We start from the raw sequence: 26,046 nt of genomic DNA on the forward strand, positions 1-26,046 counted from the left end.
ACATCCTACTGTAGAATATTGTCACAGTTGCTTTAAGTATACCTCCATGCAGGTTACTTGTCAGAGTAACTAAAGGACAGAAATCTGAGACTTTACTGAGCTTGCAAGATAGAGCTGTGGGTCTTCTTTTTCCATCCTCCTGCTCATCAATGTGTCTATATGCAGCAGAAAGCTCTCACTTATTTAGAATCTTTGGAGACTGCCAACGTTTACCCCCAAATGCCTGATAATTGTGAACTTCAGCTTGGCTTATGTCAATTTGCAACAAGAACCTAACATACTCCCTGGCACACAGTAGGCAATCAAGAAACTATAATTCTTATATCATAAATCAGTGAGGGAAGAAAAGAAAACTGAAGTTTTATACATTGTTCTAAGGCTGTCAGGATCCTCCTTTCTGAGGATGGTTTATCGCCAGATTTGTTTTTAAAACTTTAAGATATGGACTGTCTTCTCCATGTTTTCTCTTAGTTTCAGTTGAGAGTCTCATGTGAAGGTGAGTTAGAGTTCTGCCCAGGAGGCTTGTGATAAGTGCGGCCTGTTCGTGGAAGCATGTGAACGCGTGGCTAATCTCCAGGAGCATGCTGTGCTAAGCCATCATCTGAAACACAGCTTGCAAGAACCTGCAGCATTTTCTATCTTTGACGCGTCAGGAGGTGCAGCAGAACCCAGACAACAGGCGGAACTGAGACCTTGTGGAAGCTTGTGGGAGAGTCCTTCCAGTCAATATTTACAGAAAATCCTGAATTCATATTGACCTGCATTGATTAAAGAAAATGTGTCATAAGCAAGTAAAGGAAATAAGGGTTTTTCTTCCTTATTGTTGAAAAAAATGTTGCTGTTGTTTTGAAAAAGTGTTGGAGCTCAAAACTACCAGAAATGTGAAAAAGAATGATTCTAGTTGAAATCTTATAAGCTAATTTTAACTTTATTCGTTTTTCATAGCCTTGGGTTGCTGGGTCAGAAATGTCATTGCTAACTGTATTTGTAAACTTGTTATCCCTAAAAGCCTGCCTCTGCTGCAAAGCAAGGGATATGGTCTTGTTTTGGTTCCTTTGATCAAGGAATAGACTATCACTCGTTGGCTCTGAAACAAGAAATCTTAAACTTAAACATCCTTTTGCTTGCTTTTCTCAGTGAAATAAAGCAGGAACAATGTGAAGGTGACTGAACTAAATATATATGTTTATATCTTGAATGGTGTTGAATATTAGGACCCAGGATGCTGTTGGCCTTTAATTTTTGCGTTTTTGCATTGCAGTGATATCATGATGGAGCTCTGATTATTATTTGTGTAATTAGCTATTCGTATATATTTGTAGAGCAGTTATGGTAATATAAATAAAAATGATAGAACTATTATAAGAATACTGAAAGAGTCATGACCATATTGATGAAAGGGGGAGTCTTTACCTAGGTCAATTTTCCTTTCATCTCTGAGGTTCTACCTGGTCAAGGCAAAACAAAGCCTGGCAGATGATGAGCCATTGTGTAATGATAGTGTATTGCTCTGGACACAGGTAAGGATTTTGGCAGGCCAGTCTACATTATAATACCAAATTAGTCTTGCAGATTTTTGTTCCAAGGGCATTAAGCATCATAGTGGATGAAATATTCAAAACTTATTTATAAATGAGAGTATGAGGTGAGTTTAGGTATCTGGGGCAATATTGTTATCTCTCATATTACCCTGGGAAAGCTTTCCCTCCCCTGACATTGAACCCAGCATGATTATTTGGACTATCTCATTTCATTCTTACAGCAACTTTATGTGGTAGGTATTATTATTATAATAGCCATTTTGTGAATAATGAAACTGAGGCTTAGAGTGGTTTTACAGTTTGGCAAGAGCTACATAGCTAGAGAATCTAGGAGGTCTTTAATTTAAAGTTAGGATCATACCAATTGAGAACATATTTATACCTATATATGTATATATAGAAATAGATAAATAGATACAAAAGGATATATCAGTAGATGTAGGTATATCTGCCATGTGCTTTTTTGGTTAAATAATATATGTATTTCAGAGCCTTTCATGTCAGCAGAGATAGATCTTTTAAATCATTGCATGAAATTACATATTTGTATATATTATAATTTAGTAAGACATTTTCTCTATCATTGAACATTTAGGTAATTTTCCATCTTAGGCTATTACAAATAGTTCTGTAATGAACTTCCTTGCACAGGTATCTGTGCACACTTACAAGTATCTCTATAAATACTTAGGCATAGCGTTATTGGATCAAAGGCATTTACATTTAAAATCTTGATAGCTATTCTCAAATTGCGACCTTTTCCCTGCTTTTCCAAGTGTATTCTTTTTCCTATATCCTCATAAACACTGGATATTGCAGTCATTTTTTTAAAAAATCGTACTATGGGTGAATATATAGTATTTCCTTCTTAAATTTGCTTAATTTTTAATGAAGTTGAGCATCTTTACATCATTTATTAAACATTAATATGTCTTTGTTGAATTCTCAGTTTCCTTTCCCCTACTTACAGATGTAGTTAAGTTGATAAAACCCTTTTTATATTATGAATATTCATATTTCATTTTGATATTTGGCAATATATTCTTCTAATATTTGACTTGTTTTGTAATTTTATTATGGTATATTTTGTTACCTAGAAGTTTTTAGCATTAATTTTTAATCAAATAGTTTATTCATTTTCTTTAGGATTTCTAGGATCTACGGCTTTTTGGGAATGTCCTCTCTAGCCTGTTAAACATTGTCCCATATTTTCTTTTAGCAGTTTAATAGTTTATAATTTTTGTTCTTAACCAATGTAAGTTTTACTTTTTGTTAATCATATGAAATAGGAATCTTTTTTCAGATGGATATCTCATTCTTTCCCTACTATTTATTGAATAGACCACCCAAACTAATTTGAATAGAAAAGTAGAGGAGTGAAACAGAATAGAGTACAAAAATAGATCTATCTTGGGGCAAACTGCACTGCCTTAATAAACGAAGTTTTATTGTATATTTTGGTATCTGATAGAGTCTATTTCCATCCTTATTCCTTGTTTGCAAGCAGCTTGTTAGTTTCCATGAAACATGTTAGTGGGATTTTAATTTTGATTGCCCTGAATTCATAAATTAAATTGGGGCAAAGAGACATTTACAGTAATTTAGGATCATAGAGGTTTTTACAATATTAAGGATTTTATTTATTTATTTATTTATTTATTTATTTATTTATTTATTTATTTTTAATTTATGGCTCTGTTGGGTCTTCGTTTCTGTGCGAGGGCTTTCTCTAGTTGTGGCAAGTGGGGGCCACTCCTCATCGCTGTGCGCGGGCCTCTCACTATCGCGGCCTCTCTTGTTGCGGAGCACAGGCTCCAGACACGCAGGCTCAGTAATTGTGGCTCACGGGCCCAGCCGCTCCGCGGCATGTGGGATCCTCCCAGACCAGGGCTCGAACCCGTGTCCCCTGCATTAGCAGGCAGACTCTCAACCACTGCGCCACCAGGGAAGCCCAATATTAAGGATTTTAATCCAATAACATAGTATGGCATTACACTTATTCAAGGCTTTTTGAATTTTTCGGTTAAGTTTTATAGATAAAGGATATCCTTACACATTTATAATCAGCAATTCTTGAGTATTTTATAATTTCTGATCTTTTCTGTTATATTTTCTAAAGCTATTATGGGCTTTTTTGGTAGTTTTGAAATTCTGTTTTCACTGAACTCTTGTTCGTTCTAACAGTTTTTCTGTTTAACCTCTTGGATTCTCCAGGTAAACAAAAGCTTAACTTGCAAATAATGAATTCTGGCTTTTCTGTTTCATGTATTTATAGGTTTTACCTATGTGCCCACATAATTTACCAGACTATGAACAAGCTGAAGATGAAAAGTATATTACATTATTTCTTCTCTACAGAATTAAATGGTGATATGGTCATCTGATTGCTACATGCCTCAAACATTATTTAAAGTACTGTTTTCCAATATGTAGTCATATAGTTCGTTTTCTGTTTGTTTTATTTAATTTCTGGATATCCCCAAATGGACTTTATAAACCAGACTGATTGGGGAAGGACATTTGATAGCAGATGTGTGTGTATACACACAAACACACATATACACGTATATACATGTGTATGTATACACACATTTTTTTATTCACACATTAAGTTGGTAGCAAAATTGAGTTATGTTCCAGTATGAATATCCTTTGAATCCTTGTTTAGCAATCATATACTTGAACCTATTAGCAGAAGTAGACAAGTGGCAAACATCAATGGAATAATTTCCAGTCATCTCTGCCAATAGTTTCCAGGACATGTACGTTCCAGATCCAACTAACTTTTTTTGTGTGTTGTTAAAGTTTGTTCCCCTAGGCATGCTGCACTGTGGTCTACTCAACTGTCGATGTTTTCCAAAAGATACAGATATAGATTTTTTTCTAGTGTCTTATATTTGAAATATACATTCCACCTCTTCTACATTTGAATATGTGAATCCTTGTTTATTCTTTAGGATTCAACTCAAATATTTTCCCCTCCATGAAATTCATGACAATAAAAAAATTACGTGGTATATTCCTTTGTTACCTCAGTTATCACATATATTTTAGTTGTTTATTTTGATTTCTATGTCCCTACTGAGCTGTGAGCTACTTGAAACTGTGCCTTCTTCAGTGTCTAGCACAATGTCTGGCATAGAGTTGATTCTTTGTAAATTTTTGATGAATGAATAAATAAGTGATTACCAAAACATATAAGGGAAGTGAAAGATCAAAAAGGCTGTCTAAGAGAAAGTCATAAACCTGACAATTTAAGAAAAATATTGGAAGGTTCTATGGAAGGGGCATAGGAAGCATATTTTATGAAAAGATTAATTTAAAAGGTACAAACCCCATAGTTTAGAAGTGTTCATTTTGATGCAGAAATGTTTATTATGGTGGAGAAATGTGGTAGAGACCAAGTGAATGGTACAAGGCTATGAAAACATGTTGAAAGTCAGGAAGAAAAACAGTTATGCATTCTGGTACAAAACCTGTAAATGACACGATTTTGAGAAGTATGTAGAATTAGGAACCACACTACATCTGTTTCTTTGTACGCAGTATGTATTTCTGGTTTATAGGTTACCATATACAGCATGTAAGAGTTGCCAGTTTTCCAATAATATGAATGTAAAGCACATCTGGACTAGCAGGGCCAGCTTTATAGGCAATAGACTTAATTTCTTTCATCTCTGACCTTCTGTCCTGCTTTCTATTGATGTTTTTATTTTCACTTTTTAATGTATATTTTTTAAAAAACTACTCACTCCTAGATTTTAAGATTTTGGAGGACATGACAAAGTTTTGTCAGGCACAGTCTAGATACTTCATAATTGTTGAATTTAATTGAAAATGTCAGTTTTTATCATGCAAATTAATTAGGCTTGATGAATTATACATTTCTTTTTTAAAAATATTCTTCAGTGTATTAAGTGAGGGATTGTATACCGAATTCCAGTTACTTTTCAAATAAAACAAATATTTCAGCAGAAAGAAGGACAATAATTTTCTTACAGCTACCTCTGAAGACCACATTTAGTAGTCTTTTGAATGATTTAGGTCAGAAAGAAAGAGCTACCAATATCCTGTTTGTTCTGCAGCTCTTGAGCAATATTTTGATAGTCATTTCATTAAAAGGTTCAATGAAGATTTAATTTATATCTACATGGAAGTAAAATGAGGGATGACAAATGAGAGCTTAACACAGCCCAGTACAGAATAGAATAGAAGTCAGTTTCAATGATTCTGTGTTTGAAATATAATTCTAGTACCAGCACACTGCAACATCAGGGCTTGTATAGGTCATAGCATGAAATGGGTTCAGTGTGGGTATTTGCTTCGGTAGCCTCAAGATGCTTTACCTTAATTTTATTGCAGCTAATATGGTATACTCTGATTCTATAAAAAGTGATAAATGTTGCTAACCATATAAAGTATTCTGTGGCTACTGTTGTCTCTCAAATTATTAAAAGTGGTACATTTTTTAAATTAGTAAGTTAATTTTATTCTGATTCAGTTTTCCTTTTCTTAACATCTCAGTTGATTTTATGACAAAACAGTTGTTTAGAAGAAATTCTTCATACAAAATTTTTAACTTACGTAGTTTTGGATATGTAGCAGATTTTTTTTAAATCAAGAAAACTGTCTTTTCTGGATTTTCATCTTTTTGTTGATATCTTACTACAGGTCTTCAGCACATACTCCAATGAAGACTATGACAGGAGAAATGATGAAGTTGACCCTGTGGCTGCTTCAGCCGAGTATGAACTTGAAAAGCGTGTAGAAAAGCTGGAACTTTTCCCAGTGGAACTAGAGAAAGGTATATGAGCTCTACAGTGTTAATAACATTATATTGCTATGTTAATAATGTAGAAATGACTTTATTTTCCCTAAGTATAGCCTTTTTCCCCCCTAAGGATTGGATAAAGCTTTATTTCTCATGGAGGGTTTTATTTATTAAATTTCAAAAATAATTTATATGAATTCTGTATAGATGGTGGATTGAAAGACTCCTCCCTTACCCACCCCGCTGAAACCCATCTACTTTAGTTGGCTGGGTTGACGACTAGGAGTAGGGAGGTGTGAGTGAGATCTGATGTTTTCTTGGTACTCCTGCAAAGCGCTGGTGCAGGTGAGGAGTCCAGAGAGAGCTGCCATAAGTGAGAGCTTGGGGCAGGTGGTTGTTTTGGGGTTTTTTGGTGGAGGGAGAGTGGTCATGGTTAGATTCTGAATGTAGTAGATAGGGGGAGTGCTGGGCCTTTAGAAAATGGTGGATTTTTGGAATGAAGGCAGTGGAATCCTCTTCATCTCTGAGGGGAGAAAGCTAAAGGAAAGCAGGGAGGACAGGAGCAGAGGGGCTTGCTCCTGATTTCTCCCTGGAATCACAGACTGCCTGCTACAGTAACTGGGGACCTACGGGACCAGAGCCTGCTGTGTTTACCATCATAAATCATCACCTGGGAACTGAACTAGGACCTAATGAACAGAAAAATAGCACATCTCAGAGAGCTTTGGAAAAAAGCAGAACAAACAGATGACAGCTTGAATAACAAAAAAAACCCAAAGAAACCAAATAAAGATGTTCAAGTGTGGCTTTAAAAAGACATTCTTAGGGCTTTCCTGGTGGTGCAGTGGTTGCGAATCCGCCTGCCAACGCAGGGGATACGGGTTCGAGCCCTGGTCCGGGAAGATTCCACATGCCGCGGAGCAACTAAGCCCGTGCGCCACAACTACTGAGCCTGCGCTCTAGAGCCGGCGAGCCACAACTACTGAGCCTGCTTGCCACAACTACTTAAGCCCACGCGCCTAGAGCCCATGCTCCGCAACAAGAGAAGCCACCGCAATGAGAAGCCCGCGCACCGCAACAAAGAGTGGCCCCCACTCGCCGCAACTAGAGAAAAGCCCGCACGCAGCACCGAAGACCCAACACAGCCAAAAATAAATAAATTTATATATTAAAAAAAAGACATTCTTAAGCAAATTAACAACAACAAAAATATTTATTTTAAGATTAAAAATTTCAGTAGAGGAATTGAAGAGAAAAGGATAGTTATTGTTGAGACTCACATTGGTGATCTAGAAGGTCAAGCATAAGAAATGTTCCAAAGTAATTTTCAAATTTTCAAACAGAGCAAAAAATCCAAGAAAAATCATGAAGGAGACCCAATATATAAGTTGTAACAGAAGGGGAAAAGACAGTACAGGACAAGAGACATATTAGACAAAATAGAAGAAATTTTCCTGAGCTCAAAAAATACCTGAACCTCATAATTTAAAGGTCCTAGCCAATTTGTTGCAAGTGAGAGGACTTTAAAAAAAATTCTCATACTCAGGCATAGCCTGAGAAAATCCTAATCTTCAAACATAAAGTGAAAAATCTTATAAAATACCAGGCCAAAATCAAAGCAAACAAAGAAGCAAAGGTACTTAAGTTATTAGACTAGCATCAGACTTCTTATTTGTAACACTGGGAGTGGGGAGGCATATGTATGATTTCACACACCACTGAGAAGCAAAAGGATAATGATCCAAGAACCCTATATCCATCCCAGAATATTTACCTATCCTGATGAAAGAAAGAAATTTGCTTATATGTAAGGACTTAAAGAACACATCTCCTTCATACTTCTCAGTTAGCAAGGAGGAAAAGAAACAAAGAACAGCTTGTTCGAAACGGCAAATGTTAGGGAAAGAGAGTTGAAAACTATGTAAGTATTAAGCATAAAATTGCTTGGATGAAAAATATATGAAGAATACCAATTATTACACTAAACATCATTGGCCAATAATTGTTCCTATAAAAGACACTTTCATTTGAGGTTAAAGAGAATGTAAGAGTGAAGCTTACACTTTTCATCCATTTAAAAATGTAAAAACCATTCTTAGCTTATGGCCCATACAAAGACAGCTGGATTTGGCTGTGGGCCATTGTATTGCTTATAATAGCAAAAATGAGAGCAATCTGAGTAATCATCAATGATAGGAAAAGGTATATAAATTGTAGCATATCTATTCCATAAAATATTACTCAGCAGTAAAAATGAAGGAGCCACAGTTCCATGTAGCAGTGTGTTATGATTCTTACAAACATGAAGTTGAGGCGGGGTGGGAAGCAAATCACAGAAGAAGCCATTCAGTACAATTCCATTTATTTAAATTTAAAAGCCAGGAAAAATTAAACAGCATATTGCTTAGAAATATACAAATAAGTAGCTTTAAAAAGTAGTATTAAGAAAAGGAAGGAATGGTTAGCACCATGTTTAGGATAATGGTTACCAAAGGAAGAGTTATGATTTCAGGGAGGCTTACATAGTGGGCTTTTGGGGTATTTGTAATGTTTTCTGTCTTTGTTAATACATGAATGTTTGCTTTATTTTTGTTTTACACAATGTTTTGTAGGTAAATGTTTTTATAAACTCTTTTGTTTGTATGCTACATTTCATAGTAAAAGTTAAACTAGAAAAATTAAACTAGAAGAGAACTAAATGAAGTAGCTATTTTTAATTTTTTGAGGAATCTCCATACTGTTTTACATAGTGTCTCCAGCAATTTACATTCCCTCCAAGAGTGCACAAGAGTTCTCTTTCCTCCCCATCCTTCCCAACACTTGTTATCTCTTATCTTTTTGATGATAGTCATTGTAACAGGTGTGAGGTGATATATCATTGTCGTTTTGTAGCTTAAAGCTGTAAAAGTTGTATTATAGCTATTAAAGATACAAGATCTGAGCAAATTGATATTCTGTATTCTTGGATGAGAAGACTCAGTATAGGAAAGTCTCTCCTATTCTGTCTTCTATACGTATAAATTTATAAATAAATTTAATGCGGTTCAAGTAGAACTGCCATCAGAGTTTCATTGTTAGAGGGGATTGCATAATACAATACTAAATTTTATATGGAAAAATACAGACCTAAGGGAAGTATGGAAAAGAATGTGAAAGGATTTAACTTCCCAAATATCTGAATGTAATGTAAAGCCTCTAAAATCAGAACAAATTGTATACATATAGCAGTTGATCAGTGGAACAAAATACAAGGTCCAGGGAAAGATGTTAGTGTGCATGAGAATTTAATAACATGACACCTAAGATACTCTAATTTAGAAGTAACAGGGTGCTTTACAAATTGTTCTGGCATAAAGCATCTATCTGAAAGAGTATTAAGTTGGAAAACTTCATTTTCATTATATCATATATAAAAACTCTACATGAATTAAATAATAAAATATTAAAAATGACAAAGATATTTGATGAAAATTTATGTCTACATTTATCATCTGGGCTTGTGGGAGGAGGGGCTTAACCAAAATGGAAAATCAGAAATTATAAAAGAAAAGATGGACCAATTCACTCATCCAAAATTTTAAACTCTTAAAGGCAATATTGTCAAACAAAGCCAAGAGATAAGTGATACATATGAAGGGGGAAATATTCATTATAGATGACATAGAGTTAATAGCTGTAATATTCTAAGAGTCTTCGGAAATGATGAGAAAAAAAGAGTCAGGCAAAACTCATTAGAAAAATTGGCACTTTACTTCAGAGGAAATCTAATGGCCCAAGTTCATATGAATACAAGCTCAAATCTCACTAGCAATGAGGGGAATGCTGAACTTAACATGAGGTTTTTTTTTTTCCTGGTAGAGAAAATAAGCTCTGAGCTCCAGAGGGTGGTGATAACATCTTCCTAACACAGCCTTATAGTCTTTTCCATCTTGTCCTGGCTGCTTTGCATACTTAGTGCTCTGCCTGTTCCTAGGAGAGTATATACAGAGGAAGACAGGATGGCTACTGGGTTCTTGATGGTGCAACCACAAGAATCAGGGCCTTGAAGTTGTGGCTTGGACTTCACCCATGCTTGACATCTCAGAGAAGCTGTACAGAGATAAGATTAGTCACCTGGTCTCTGTGGGTTGATCATACTCTTTCTTTAATTTTCCTTCGGTTATCACCATGTCTTTCACATGGTCTGCAATGGAATTGAGGATGGCTCAAGCTAATATAATAGTTTTGCCCACAGTTGGGTTTTCAGCTTTGCAAATCTGAGTAATTTTCCAGTTAGAGCATCAAGAGGAGCTATGGAAGGAAGGAAGATAATTTTACTAAAGCCTGAGTCCAGGCAGGGAAAATGGATTTAAAAACTCAGATATAATTTTCATGCAGGTTATTTGCAGGAAGTAACAATTATATTTAATGGCATGATAGTACAGAGAATCAACATTTGAGGGGAGCCCTTTCAATATACTGAGTATGGGAACTCAACATTGGCTTGACACGTGATAATTCATAATGAAGAAAAAGTCCTATAAATACAATGAATATGAATAAGAATTCAGCTAATACTTAATATACATCAGAGATTTCATACAGGAGAGAAACCCTATGACATTTTTCAATGTGGAAAAGTCTACAGAGATCATCTCTTAAACTACACAAGAGCAAACACACTGGAGGAAGAAAAATAAACTTCTTTGAATGTAAACACTGGGAAGGCTTTTGGTCATCATTCATCCCTTTATCAACATGAACAAATTCACACTCTAGAGAAACCCTATGAATATGATGAATATGTGCAATAATTCAGCAATACAGCTAACCTTTATAAACATAAGAGAATTCATGTGGGAGAGAAGAAACTTTATACATGTAATCAATGAGGAAGAGCCTTTGCACAGATCTAACCTTCATGTGCATAAGAAAACTCATTCTGGGGAGAAACTCTAAAACTGTAATGAATGTAGAAAAGGTTTTAGCAGAAGAATGCCTCTTGATGAACATGAATATCTATACTGGGGAAACGATTAGAATGTAATAAATATGGGAAATGACGTGTGCAAATATTCTAAATGTAAGGAAGGAAGGAAAGTCTCCAGTGATCACTCATTTAGTCAGCAGTTCTCATAGTAGATACCTATGCCTAGAATCAATGAGGACGTGCCTTCAGCTGGGGATCACATCAAACGTTTCCTCCAGGGAGAGCACTCTACATAGCTTTCTTTAGCACACAGCTGAGCAAACACATCACTTTTGCCAAATGACATATTTTTAAACATATGTAGAATAAAGATGTAGGATTATGAGTTGTACTTAGAAATACTTAAAGCAGAAGCTGTCAGTAACTAATAATCAATGAGATGAACCTTACTCAAAAAATTACTAGTTGAGAATACTTAGCAAATTAAAGGTTATTGCTAAAAAGGCTTTTAAAAGCATCAAGTATTCTATTGAGCTCATGAGCCCGTTTTCCTTTAACAATCCACCACTGCTGACTAGCTAATACCATCTATTTTTTATGCAGCTAATACACCATTATTATAAAGACTTTGAGGCTATCAGAAAATAACTTTGAATGTTAACCAAAAAATGTGGAATGCAAATAGTGTATCTTTTATTTCATTAATGTTAAAATATATGCATTCACAGAGAGAAGAATTGGAAGTATGGATTTGTAAGTGAATTAAAAAACGTGTTTGTCAGTATTGTTCAAAGGTCCAATAAAATGGAAACGAAAGTGAATGCCTGTTAGTAGAGAAATGGTTGGATAAGTTACGACAGCTTCTCACCATGAAATATTATGCATTATAAGTGATTTAAGGCTATGTAAGTTGATATCCATGAAGTATCATTGGATTAGAAAAGTAAGCTACAGAGAGAAGTAGGTATAATATGATCTTGTTTGTGTAAAGAAAATAAGAAGGAAAATTAAGCCATATATAATATGTATATTTAATTATATGCATATAATGTATATATCGTATCTGATGATACATTTATATGCTTGTATAGTAGGACAGAGGAAAGTACTGAGAGACACATACCATCTTATTAACATGAATGGGAATATGGACCAAGTAAAAAAGAAAAGAAGACTGCATAAATAAAGGGGAAATTCCAGATATATTATGATCACATTTATTTAAATAATATATATATATGTTTGAGTATGTATGGTCTGTGCTTAAAAATATTATATTATTTAGTCAGGCAGATTGATTGATTGCTCAATAACCAAATTATTACCTTTTTGAGGGATCACAATGGAAGAGCCACTGGCAGTAGTAAAATGAGACTAAACTAATGAGCCTTTTGAGGGGTCTAATTTGACATCTTTGCTCCCCAGCATAGAATAAAATTTCTGTCAAAGGAAGCATATCAACATAGTTCACAAAGAACAAAATTAAAAGCAGCAAATAGATCTCAGCAGCTAATTGTGGATGAGTGTAAAACTTAGGTTGTTTCTTTTTTTTTTTCCTTTTCATAGATGAGGATGGACTTGGTATAAGTATTATTGGAATGGGTGTTGGAGCAGATGCTGGACTTGAAAAGCTGGGAATATTTGTCAAGACAGTGACGGAAGGTGGTGCTGCTCAGCGAGATGGCAGGTAAGCCAACTACTGTTGTTAATAACTCAAATCTCCTAGGAAATGTTTCTGGGAATTTCTTTCAATGGTAGCTTTCTTTTGACTTTTTAGAACAGAATTTCAGAGTGTGTCTCAGATGTGGAAAATGTTGAAACACTTGAATTACTTTCTGATTTGCAGGCAGAATACATTTCTTTAATGTATATTAGATAAATAGGTGGATGGATCTGTTATCTATGTCTGTCTACCTTTGTATCTATCCATTCATCTATCTAGCCAGTGAAGGTGAGCAGAATTATGGATGTGTATCATTTAAGAATATGTACTGTGGAGATCAGCATATAGTTTTCACTTCAGAGATATCAAAACAAATAATAATAGTTCTGGCACTTCTGAAAATGACAGAGGTAGGAGGGAAAATAGGAACTAATTCTGCAATGATGGTAATTCTGGAGATCAGTGTCTCTCAAAATGTGTTCTGTCTAAAAACACAGGTTCTTGAGTGCCACCTAAATCTGGAAATAAAATCTCTAGGAGAGGGTTAAACATCCACCTTGGGTAATTTGAATGCACACCAGAGCATCTGATGGTCATTGTTTTATGTCTTAGCTTTCATCATCTCAAGCTACAACTATCTTTAAAGATTTGATTAATCCTGACCCTAGGCTCCTGATGCATCAAGTTGGGGCTGAAACAGAAATAGAAATAAAAGTAGACTCAAAAATATGAGTGCTAAATTCAAAGAAATGTCATCTTATTTTTTTTAGGAACATTGAATAACTGGCTTTGATTTTTTTCAAGGTTTAAGTATGTATCACTCAACCAGCTTATCCAGAAATAATAAACCATGTTGAAAATCATTTGTGAATCTCCAATGAGACCAATAGTTGTATTATTTGTTTCATAATTTAAAAAACATATTTATATACACCGATGTTTCCCAAGAGGAACTAAATTGATTTATTTAAATAGAAAGCCACACCTTCAGTACCATCTCTTTCTATGCGGTTAGGGACCACATCTTAGCCAGTAGCCTTATTTGTACTCCCATAACACTTGAACAGAGAGGGTCTGAAATGAATGTTTTGAGTGAATGTTCAGCTGACTGAATGTTCAGCTGACTGAATGTTTATCACACTTAAAACAAAGAAAGTGGGATATTAATATTTTGTGTTTAAAAGTAACTTATTAAGTCTTCCTCCTTTTCAAGGTAGTTAAGGAAATAACCTCTTTGCCCCTTCAATGAATTATATAATGGTAGTAGTAAATATTTCCTATTATTAATTTAGAACCTTTCTTCCAAGTGAGCTAAAATATGTTTGTAAAATCTGTATCTTTTCTCTTCATGCTTTATGAAAAACTTAAGTCATTCTAAAGTGATAGGAAATAATTCTTACTGTTAATATTCAAACATAATAAATTATTATAAATCACCTCTCTTAAGTAAATGAGCCACAAAGCCAAACCAAACTACAAATTGATTAAAAAACAAAAAAGTAGAGAATTTTGTATTCATCAGTTAGTCAATTCCCGTTGTTCTAAACTCAGAACTATTTGTTTTTCTGTCACTCATTTTTTAAATTAGGTTTGTTTTCTATTAACCTATTTACTGATTTGTTCTCCTGTGTAGTTATAATATTTACACTGATATGAGAACTTTGCTTTATCAGTCCCAGTGTGCATTTCCTCAATCCTTCTAAATGAATGTTTACCTAGTACAGTAATCCTGCTGTTGTTATAATAGATGCTTAATAAATGCCTCAGTGAATATATTAAAAAAGACAACTTGATGTAATGAAATGAGCAGAATCTTTGGGATCATGTGACCAGGAGTCTTAATTTCATACCCTCTACTTAACAGCTAAGGGATATTGAACAAATTACTTAATTTTCAGGTTTCTACATTGCAGGATTGTTGTATGCGTTAAATAAACATATCTAAATAAAAAACCTTCCACAGTGCTGTTTGTTTATGAAGCTGTTCTTGACTGAAGTAGGCATAAGCTTGAAATTTATTAAAAATAGTTATTATGGGAAGTCTTATGAAAAACTATAGAAAGATGTATGAAATAAGTACAGAATCATAAGATTTTGGTGGTCAGAGGGACTTTAGAGATCTTTTCCATACCTTTCATTTTATACGAAAATTGACTGTGTGTTTGTGTGTGTATTTGAAAATAAGTGGTCACAATATTGCACCTATGGCAGTGTTCACATCTTTTATTGGGTTGGCCCAAAAGTTCATTCGGGTTTTCCGTAAGATATTATGGAAAAACCTGAATGAACTTTTGGGCCAACTCAATAAATTATTACACTATTATTACGACCATTATGGGTATGCTCATTTGCACAGCATTTTAGTGTTTGCTATTTAAAAGGTATCAGTATTAAAAAACTACAAAAGGAACACTTGGTTGCTGCCTGCAGTCAATAATTTTTTAAAGTTTTGTTATGTATACTTACTGATATAGAAAGATATTGTATTAAGGATTTACAAAACAGTATGATTAGTATAATGCCATTCTTGTCTGGATGTGTTTTCTATTCTTTTCATCACTCCCCCCACCTCGCCCCCATCTCTCTCTGTCTCTCTCTTTTTTCTCTTTCTCTCTCTCAGAAAACCTGGATTTAATATACACCAAAGTGTTGAATGACTCTAGTCTGTGTGGTTTTTTTACTTTATTTATTTATTTATTTATTTATTTTTGGCTGTGCTGGGTCTTCGGTTCGTGCGAGGGCTTTCTCTAGTTGCGGCAAGTGGGGGCCACTCTTTCATCGCGGTGCGGGGACCGCTCTTCATCGCGGTGCGCGGGCCTTTCACTATCGCGGCCCCTCCCGTTGCGGGGCACAGGCTCCAGACGCGCAGGCTCAGCAGTTGTGGCTCACGGGCCCAGCTGCTCCGTGGCATGTGGGATCTTCCCAGACCAGGGCTCGAACCCGTGTCCCCTGCATTAGCAGGCAGATTCTCAACCACTGCGCCACCAGGGAAGCCCCTGTGTGGTTTTTTTAAAATTTCATCTAATATGGAATATTTAATTTTGTATAGGGAATATGTAATATTTTATATATTTTAAACTGCAACTAAAATTAATAAAATTATCACCATATGGCCTTGGGAAAGTTACTCTTCAGACCTTAGTTGTGGACAGAATTAAAGTTCTGGGTTAGATGTTCCTTTTAGCTTTAAAAGATTGAGTCTGTATTATAGCTTTCTAGCTTGCTTCTAGCTTCTTAATAACTCTTCTTTACTTAAGAAAATGATTTCAATTTAATCTCAGATCTGGGCAAACTTCCTTGAGGGTATGTCAAATAAACAGGTATATAGAGAAATTCTTTTCTCCCTCCTCTGCCCGTCCCACCCACAATACAAGAAGCCATTTTTGTTGTGTTGCTTTTACCCCTTCCAAATGTCTCATAAACTCATCACATTTTGAGTACTTCTAAAAATTTGCCATGGATATTTATCTCCGGAGTCATCTAGTATAGTTAAAAAGTTTTGAGTCTTCCTTATTATTTGATATGATGTCTTAACATTCTAAATGTCTATTCACATCTGTCTGTATCTTTTCATATGACACCTGAAACGTAGGGGGTGCTCAGTAAATATTTGTTGAATGAGTGAATACCTGTGCTTTAATCTCTTTCAAGACATTTAGTACTGGGACCTAACATTTTTCTTTTTCTGCTCTTTTCTTCTCCTCCTTTTTTTTTTTGGCTACTTTGCCTCTTATAGTTTATCTTGTAATTTAGCTGAGTGGCATGATAGCCATTTACACTTTCTGTGTTAGTTCTAAATTTTTATTAAAATAACGCTAAATATATTAACCATTAGTTTTTGCTGCCATAATTTTATGAATGTACACAGGACACTTTAACACACTAATTATTTCTCCAGTCCTCTTTAATGAATCTATAAAGCAAAATGAATTTTATAATAGCACAATTGAAAATGCTGATAGTAGAATAAATCATGTGGATGGTAACTGACAAAAGATGTTAATAATGCTGGGCTAAAGAGGCAAATTGAAAATGCATTTAAAATCTGCTTTGTTTCTGGGTCCTTATGTTTTTTTCTCAAGCTTTTGCTTGAGAACACTGTCATTTTAGAACACTGTTCTGTTTATTTTTCAGTTTTTTGGAAAAGCTAATCAAATTTGAACTTAAGGTGCAATGTAGTTTATCCTCATTCACGTGTTGGTTTAAACGATTTTAATCATTTTGGACAATCTTTCTGGTAACACTAACATATAAAACAGATGAAGAGTCCTATTCTTCTGCTTACTCTGCAGCAAACTCTCCCTCCTTGCAGGACCTGTGTGTCCCCATGAGGTATCCTCAAGCCTGGGACAGCCCTGAATGGGAACTTCTGTTTTCATTGTGTCCATATATCCTAATTCCTTAGTCAGTGGTTTCCTCTCTGCACACACACTCTTTTGTCACTCTTCTAATTAAGCGTCTTCACCCCTTAGAGAGTTTGGGGATATTACTGCTATGATATGTATTTTCATACGCATTTAACACTTTGCTGCCTAGCATTTTGGCGAAAACTCTCTGTTGTCCAGCGTTAATGTTGCTCCAGCTTGTTTCCTTTTCATTCATCCTTGGTTGCTTTGCTGACATAAGCCCCGTGAGGTAGGATTTTTGTTTTTGTTTCCCCATCCCAGATATGTCATGTCAATAAATAACTACCCAATAACATTAAACAAACTCCAGAGTACTCCAACTTAGATATTTTTACTAGCCTTACCCCCACTGATTCTGGTTTTTAGATTCAGAATTGAGGGATTTCAGAAACATCGGACTGAGGTGGAAGAGCAGTCGTATCGCACACGTGTGTTTATGAGCGCATGGAAACGTTGAAGAAATGGCCAGGACTAGATGCCTTTTACAAACTAGCCAGCTACCTTCCTGTAAATTCCATTCCAGTAGACAGTGTTCCCAGGGAAAAACAGGCTATTTCCTCTGCTATTCTGGAAAAATTTTGGAAAGTCTGTTATCTGTATTCTTTCTACTCTGGGGTGGTCTAATGCAGAGAGCCGTCCATTTAATTTTTACCACCAGGACTCATCCTTTGTCTTTTCTGTGCTTCTGATTATGAACCAAGATTTGAGAGGTATTATCAACTACTACTAGTGAGGTTGCATCTAAAAGTTACCTTCTCTCAGGGTAAGAGATTCAAGCAAAGTGGGTATCAGATGCCAAAAAACTTTTCCCTACCGTAATAACCACTTATGTAGTAAGTAGCCTGCTGGTTCATGACCTTGTGGTTTGTAGGGTCAGTCCATGGTAGCAGTAACCCTGAACAGGTGCCCTTTTTTGTAACCGATATTATTTATTCCTGTCATCCCTGTCCAATCGTTTCTACGTCTCCTCCTTCTTATGCTCATTTTTACAGTTTCTTGAGTTTGTCTCCACATTAATCACCACACAACTTACCTCTAAAAAGTAAATTGAAATGCCCTTCAAATAAAATAGCAAACTCTGTAGAACTTCCCTCCCTCCCTCCCTGCCTCCCTCTTTTCTAATTTAAAGGTGGCTTTTATTTCCTTGTTTTAATTTTGTATCAGATTTTCAAATCCTTTCTGTAATGAATTTATCACTTTGAAATGAGAAAAAAAGTTTTAAAAATTAATACCCTTTTAATGAAAATAATAATCAAATAATATTGAGCTCTCTTCATCCCCTTAATGCTTGCTGTATTAAGGCAGGCAGGAAGAATTATGTAGGATCAGAAACCTGCAATTTAGTTGTGGGATGCTCCTTTCTTACACTGGGCTCTGAATGCAGAGAGCAAATTCAGTCAAATGTCTGTTGCCACTCTTCCTGTTGCATGGAATGCTTTAAAGCTCGACTATCTTCTGTCTTCTCAGTGACCAGTACCAGTGTTCTTTTTTTTTTTTTTTTTGCTGCATTGGTTCTTTGTTGCCGCGTGCAGGCTTTCTCTAGTTGAAGTGATGAGGAGAGCGGGGGCTACTCTTCATGGTGGTGTGCGGGCTTCTCATTGCGGTGGCTTCTCTTGTTGCAGAGCATGGGCTCTAGGCATGCAGGCTTCAGTAGTTGTGGCATGCAGGCTCAGTAGTTGTGGCTCGCGGGCTCTGGAGCGCAGGCTCATTAGTTGTGGCGCATGGGCTTAGTTGCTCCGCAGCGTGTGGGATCTTCCAGTACCAGGACTCGAAGCTGTATCCCCTGCATTGGCAGGCAGATTCTTAGCCACTGCGCCACCAGGGAAGCCCAGTACCAGTGTTCTTCATTCCTTTGTGGAATCCGTATTTCCACCTAGCATCACTTTTCTTCTCCCTAAGGGACGTCCTTTATATCACCAGGTCTGCTCGTGATGAATTCTTTCAGCTTTGTTTATCTGAACAAGTCTTTATTTCACCTTTTAGTTTTTAAAATATATTTTCTCTGTGTATAGGATTCTAGGTTGACAGGGTTTTTTTTTCCATTTAGAACTTTTTCCAGATTTTTTTTCTAATTTTAGACTCATGGATGTGCATGAACATAAGGACATTGACACAGATGAATTAAGAAAATTAGGAAGTGCTATAATATAAATATCAATATTGTTTATTTTCTGCTTAAGTTAATTGTATATGATAAACATTGTAAAATTTCTATTGAAAAACAGAAGCTCAAAACCATTTGTATGAGTTCTCCCATCTGTTACCTTTTTGAGAAAATGTCTTTTTGGCTTTGGGTTAGAGATTATAGATCTTTGAGTCCAGAACCTTTAGTCTAGTTATTTTATGGTTATTCACATATGCATCTTTAATAAAGAACAAGGGACTATAATGCTTCTGTCTAGAGGAAAACTTTTTAGACTATTTCCACAGTCACTGTAAAATGCCATCATCAGTTGTCAAATAAGCATGTGCTAATTTTAGAGAACATTTTGGAGTTATAAATGTAATACATGTTCATGGTTGAAAATTTGGAAAATGTAGAAGAACGTAAAGAAGAAAATAAAAATCTCATGTAATCCCACCATGTAGAGTTGACCACTCTTAAAATCCTGCTGGTGAATTTTCTTCCAGAGTTTTTTCTGTGAATATGCCTTTGTTTACTTACTTAACGAGATTAAAATCAGTGAATATATAGCTTTATGGGCTTTTGTACATTTTATTCATCAAGATAATATTTGTTGAGCGCTTACTATATGTCAGGCAATATGCTGTGTTCTTTATATTTTGTATCTTATTTAATCCCTCTAATAACCCTGATTAAATATATAAAATTATTGTTATTTCTGTTTTAGATATAAGGAACAATGGCTCCTCTTATATAGTCACAGCAAATAAGTGGCAGAGCCTGGCTATGAACTTAGGATATCTTATTCCAGAGCCTATGCTCAAATAATATGTTATACTATATAACATTACTAAATACTTTTCTAACAATAGAATATATCTAAGGATATATTATGCTGTAGTATCATATATATGAACCATTTATTGTTCATATTGTTATACTAGTATGTTGTTTCAAGGTATTGATCAGGTTAGCATTTTTATATAAAAATCATTGTGAATATCTCTGATTATTTCTTTGAAAGTACTTCCTTGGAGCGGAATTACTATGTCAGAGTGCATTACATTTTAAATGCTTTAGAAACACATTGCTAAACTGCCCTTCAGAAAGGTTGTTCAATTTGTATTCCCCAGGAGTGTGTTGAAGAGTAATCTACTGCACCCTTAAGATTAAGATTGAATATTGTGTTATAAAATCTTGAATAATTTGATAATTTCTTGTTTTTGCATCTTTTAAGATGTTTACTGGATGCTTGTATTTCTTTCTTTTTTTATAAATTATTTTCAGTGTGCTTTTTTCCTGTTGCCTTTTTTACAACTGTGTTATCATTTGTTCTTTTAGTGCTAATCTTTACAAATAAGTGGTCCATACCAACTGGCTTTACTTCTTAACTGTAAGGAACTTTCTCCTCTACTCCCCCACTCTTATAACAAAAATGATCAAGTCCAATAAACAGATTTAAAGTGCAACTTTAAACTTAACACAGTAAAATTCTGTATTTAGTTTCGAGCCTTAATGTTCTGTCAAATTTATTGCTTTAAAAATTATTTACCTACTTTTTGAGACATCCAAGTAACCTTTTCTTAGACCTCATCTTAAACTTCTCAGTGTCATTATAGTCATTTATTTCTAATGAGATCCATGTCCCTTTCCTTGATTTTTTTGTTTCTTTGTTTTTGTTGGTGTATGTGTGTGTGTGTGTGTCTCTGTGTGTGTGTGTGTCTCTCTGTGTGTGTGTGTGTGTGTTTGTGAGAGAGAGAAAGAGAGGCTTTCCAGGTTCTCCTTCTATATAGATCCTCCGGTTTTTCACCCTGCGTTGTAAGAATGCTTCTCTTCCAAGCTGAGCTTCTTGACCTCATTTTTGTATTCAGCCAATGAACTGATTTTTATAAATGACTATATAAATTACTCCCTTTGTATTCCAGTCTCAGTGCATGTAGACCTATTCATTTATTTCATGTATATGTTATTTTTATCTCAAATTCATCATAAAAGAAATTTAATTCCTCTTTTCCTTATTCTTTTTTCTTTCCCTTGATATGAACAACCTGTGTTTTCTGTGTTGTTTTTCATCACTTTAGATGTAAACTTTCTAGTCATCTTTTATTCTTTCATTCATTTTACTCATTAATATTTTATTGTATTGTATATTTTTTTCCTTTGGAATGTCCCTCAGATTCTTCTTTTGTGTTCATTCTCTGGGCCACATCTCTGGGCCAGGTCTTTCTCTTATTCCTTGTGTCTGTGGGCTTCTTTCAGCTGATCTTTCCCAGTTTATCCTTATCCTGGTCCCAAGATTATTCTTCTGCCACTGTCACTTTGTTTGTGCAGCCCTTCTGAATAACAGCATATAGTTGCTCTCCCATTTTTTGCCAGTCATAACCCAGGATCTTGTTGACATTGGATACCAGTGTTATTTCTTAAGTACATACTCTCTACTTTACTCAGGAAAAGTACATTATTGTCTCTGTTAGTTTCCTTCCCCAGCCTCCTTGCACATCTGAGTCAAAGTAATAACTACTAAAACTGCAGTATATTAAGGCTGTATGATATGTCAGTTACTGCACTAATCCTTTTTTTTTTTTTTTAAATTTTATTTATTTATTTATTTATTTATTTATTTATTTATTTATTTATGGCTGTGTTGGGTCTTCATTTCTGTGCGAGGGCTTTCTCTAGTTGTGGCAAGCGGGGGCCACTCCTCATCGCGGTGCGCGGGCCTCTCACTATCGCGGCCTCTCCTGTTTCGGAGCACAGGCTCCAGACGCGCAAGCTCAGTAATCGTGGCTCACGGGCCCAGCTGCTCCGCAGCATGTGGGATCTTCCCGGACCAGGGCTCGAACCCGTGTCCCCTGCATTGGCAGGCAGATTCTCAACCACTGCGCCACCAGGGAAGCCCTGCACTAATCCTTTTACATACGATTTTTGCTGATCTTTACAACCAGCATACATGGTAGTTATAGTAGACCTTTTCTATCTAAACTAAGGATTAATTGTTTCAGGAATTCATAGTTGAAGAAACTTAAGGTTTTATAGAAAACAGGATTAAGAAAACTGTGGTGTGAGGTAAATGAGTGAAAGCATATAAATAAACTTTTGCTGAAATAAAACAATCAAAATGCATTGTAAAGAAAGAGACTATCAATTACACATTTTAAAATTTTGCTGTAATAGGTATAGTATCATTAATTTACATTTAATATTTTGCACGCTACATACATTTAAATAGGATATCCCTTTCTAACCCCCATCCAGTATCAGGAAAATGGTTGTAAGTTTGTTCTACCTTATTGGTAATGGTGTGCATTTTAAGTGGCATTTTTCCCCCAATCCATCATCTTTTCTTCAAATACTCATTGCTTTTCTGGTTTTGTAAATTTGGAGTTGTTTACTACCAAGGTCTGGGACTCTATAGCTCAAGCCATCCATCTCCCTTATTCATTCTTAACGTTCACTATGCTTGCAAGATAGGAGGCTAGGTCTGGGTTTACTTTACCTCAGATTTCTTTCTCTCTTTCCAAGGCTCCTTTGCAGAAACTTTCACTCCCAGTCTGCCATCTACTTTCTCCTTCTTTTCTTTTTCTATCTTTCAGTAATTCCCTTCTGTGTTTCCCTACATCACACAAATTTAACAATATTAACAACATAGAGATGAGGAAACAGCAGTTGGGACTTCTTTTAGATTATCAGTAAGTGAAAGCTTTGGGATTGAAATTTAGATCTGAGCGTTCCAAGGTTCAGGTTTTTTTCTTACTGCCACATTTCCTTTCATCCTCTTCACCCTACCCAGAATCATATTTTTCTCAACATTTTATTACCTTCTACTTCAAGGCTACGCTTAGTGTCCAGTTCCTCAATGAAACCATTTAACTGCCATTAGTTGATCCCAGCTGAACTCTTGGCCTCTGTACTCTTAAATGTAATAGACTGTAGAACATGCATTTGTGTTTAATTGTTTGTCATCATGTTATGTATATGGTGTATCCCTGGATTCATTGTTAAATCTATCTATCTATCTATCTATCTATCTACATATATAACTGAATCACTTGGCTATACACCTGGAACTAACACAAAATTGTAAATCAACTAGAGTTCAATTTAAAAATCCAAAAAAATTAAAAAAGGAGTATCAAACAATATCTGGTAGCATGCAACATTAGGTGGAGGTATAAAATACAAGATCTAGAAGAGGTTCAAGAATGAAAAAAATCATTAGGCTTGGATAAGCAGATAATTCCTCAAAGAGAAGAGCTGGGCCTTTAGGAGAAGGCTTTTGAGAGGGTAGAGAAAGGATTTTTGGCAAATATTTTGTAAAAGGTACAAAAGCACAAATGTGAACAGTCTTTTCAGGGTATGGCTTATCTTAGAGCTTCTAGTTATGTGAGGATGTTGTTGGATAAAAATGAAAAGCGTTGAGATGATATTAGGGATTGATGGTAATGTGATATTTGGTTAAATACATAAATGGAGACTTAACAGTGTTTATAGAATAGAAGGCTTAACATTGTTAAGAAGTCAGATGTCCCCATATTTATCTGTAGGTTCAAAGAAATACAATAAAAATCTCAGGAGACTTCTTTTTTTTTTTTTTTTGGTAGAAATTGACTAGCTGGTTCCAAAATGCATACGGAAATGCGAAGGACCTAGAATAACAATTCTGAAAAAGAATAAAGTTAGAGGACTAACCTTACCTTTCTCAAGACTTACTACAAAACTTCTGTAACCAAGGCCATGTGATATTGGTATAAAAATAGAAACAGAGATCAGTGAAGTAAAATAGAAAGTAAGGAAAGGATTGAGACAGATATAGTCAGGTGACTTTCAATAAAAGTGCCATGATAATTCAGTGGTAAAATGTACAATCAACAAATAGTCCTATAAGAATTAGATATCCAATATTCTGTAATAACCTAAATGGGAAAAGAATTTGAAAAAGAATAGATACAGATTCAGTGTATAACTGAATCACTTCACTGTACACCTGAAACTAACACAACATTGTTAATCAACTATACTCCAATATAAAATAAAAATTAAAAAAAGAATTAGATATCCATATGGAAAAACAAAAAAACTGAACCACAAACCTTACCTCACCCCATATACAAATTAACTCAAAATTAATCATAGGTCTAGACATAAGAGTTCAAACCATGAAATCTCTAAGAGAATACATAGGTGAAAATCTTTGTGTCCTACCATTAAGTAAAGATTTTTGAGACAGGACTCAAAGCATGGACCATCAAAGAAAAAACTGATAAACTGAACGTTATTAAAATCAAAACTTTTGTTCTTTGAGAGACACAGTTATGAAATGATAAAGGGAAGCTATGTAGACAAGAAGAAAATATTTGTTAAACATTCATGTGAGGACTTGTGTCAAGAATATGAAGAACACTTACAACTCGATAACAAAAAGAACCACAACTCAATTTTAAAAATACAGATGAAAGATTTGAACGGTTATTTTGAAGAGAACAATATATGAATGGTCAATAGCATATGAAAAAATGGTCAACATCATTAGTCATTAGAGAATACAGATTAAAACTGCAGTGAGATACCACATCTACTAGAATGGCTAAAGATAAGAATGCTGACAATATAAAATGTTAGCAAGGATGTGGAGAAATGGAACACTCCTACATAGCTTGTGGGAACATAAAATTTTACAGCCACTTAGGAAAACAGTTGGGCAGTTCTTTTAAAGTTTAACGTATGCTTAACCTTTCAAGCCAGCAATTCTACGTGTTGGTATTTTCCGAGAAATGAAAATGTATGTCTACATAAAGACTTATATGTGAATGGCAACTTTATTCATAATAGACAAAATTGAAAAACAAATGTCTATCCTGTGCTTTACTCCGTACCTTCTGAGTGAGAATTTTGGAGGAGGTGCAACTTGAGGAATCTTTAATTTTCAGAATTGCTCCATTATTCCATTGCAGTTAGGCAGTTTGGGAACTAGTGCCCTAGACTATCCTATCTAGCATGGTGTGGCCACTGCTAGCTCATATTGTACTTTTGTGCAAATTTGAAAAATATATCTCTCCCCTCCTCCCTCCTAGGCACTAATCTACTTTCTGTCTGTAGAGAGTTGCTTCTTCTGGACATTTAATATAAATGTAATCATATAACATGTGATCTTTTGTGATGACTTTTTTCACTAGTATAATGTTTTCAAGGTTCATTCATGTTGTAGCACCTATCAAATTTCATTTCATTTTATTGCCAAATAATATTCCATTGAATGCGTATGCCACATTTTGTTTATTCTGGCACCAGTTGATGGATATTTGGATTGTTTTTACTTTTTGGCTATCTTGAATAATGTTGCTTTGAACATTCATGTACAAATTTTGTGTGGCCATGATTTCATTTCTCTTGAGTATGTAGTTAGGAGTGGAATTTCTGAGTCATATGGTAACGCTATGTTTAACCTTTTGGAGAACTGCTGGATGGTTTTCCAAAGCAACTGCATCATGTTATATTGCTACCAGTAATTTATGTGGGTTACAGTTTCTCCACATCTCATGAAAACTTGTAATCTGTCTTTTTTTTTTTTAATTGAAATATAGTTGATTTACAATATTATAGTAGTTTCAGGTGTACATCATAGTGAATCAAT

The 26,046-nt window shown here is 35.0% G+C and overlaps 1 protein-coding gene across 12 annotated transcripts in view; it reads left to right on the forward strand.

Annotated features, from left to right (window-relative positions):
* The window catches only part of PPP1R9A (protein phosphatase 1 regulatory subunit 9A), a 292,981-nt gene that overhangs the window by 146,482 nt on the left and 120,453 nt on the right, over positions 1-26,046 (forward strand). For all 12 annotated transcript variants that reach the window (XM_059933861.1, XM_059933860.1, XM_059933865.1 and 9 more), the window contains exons 3-4: positions 6,213-6,345; positions 12,788-12,908. In XM_059933861.1, the coding sequence (XP_059789844.1) occupies positions 6,213-6,345; positions 12,788-12,908 (254 nt within the window). The remainder of the gene's footprint in view (positions 1-6,212; positions 6,346-12,787; positions 12,909-26,046) is intronic.

This window comes from Balaenoptera ricei, chromosome 9 (genome assembly GCF_028023285.1).
Source record: "Balaenoptera ricei isolate mBalRic1 chromosome 9, mBalRic1.hap2, whole genome shotgun sequence".
NCBI lineage: Eukaryota > Metazoa > Chordata > Mammalia > Artiodactyla > Balaenopteridae > Balaenoptera > Balaenoptera ricei.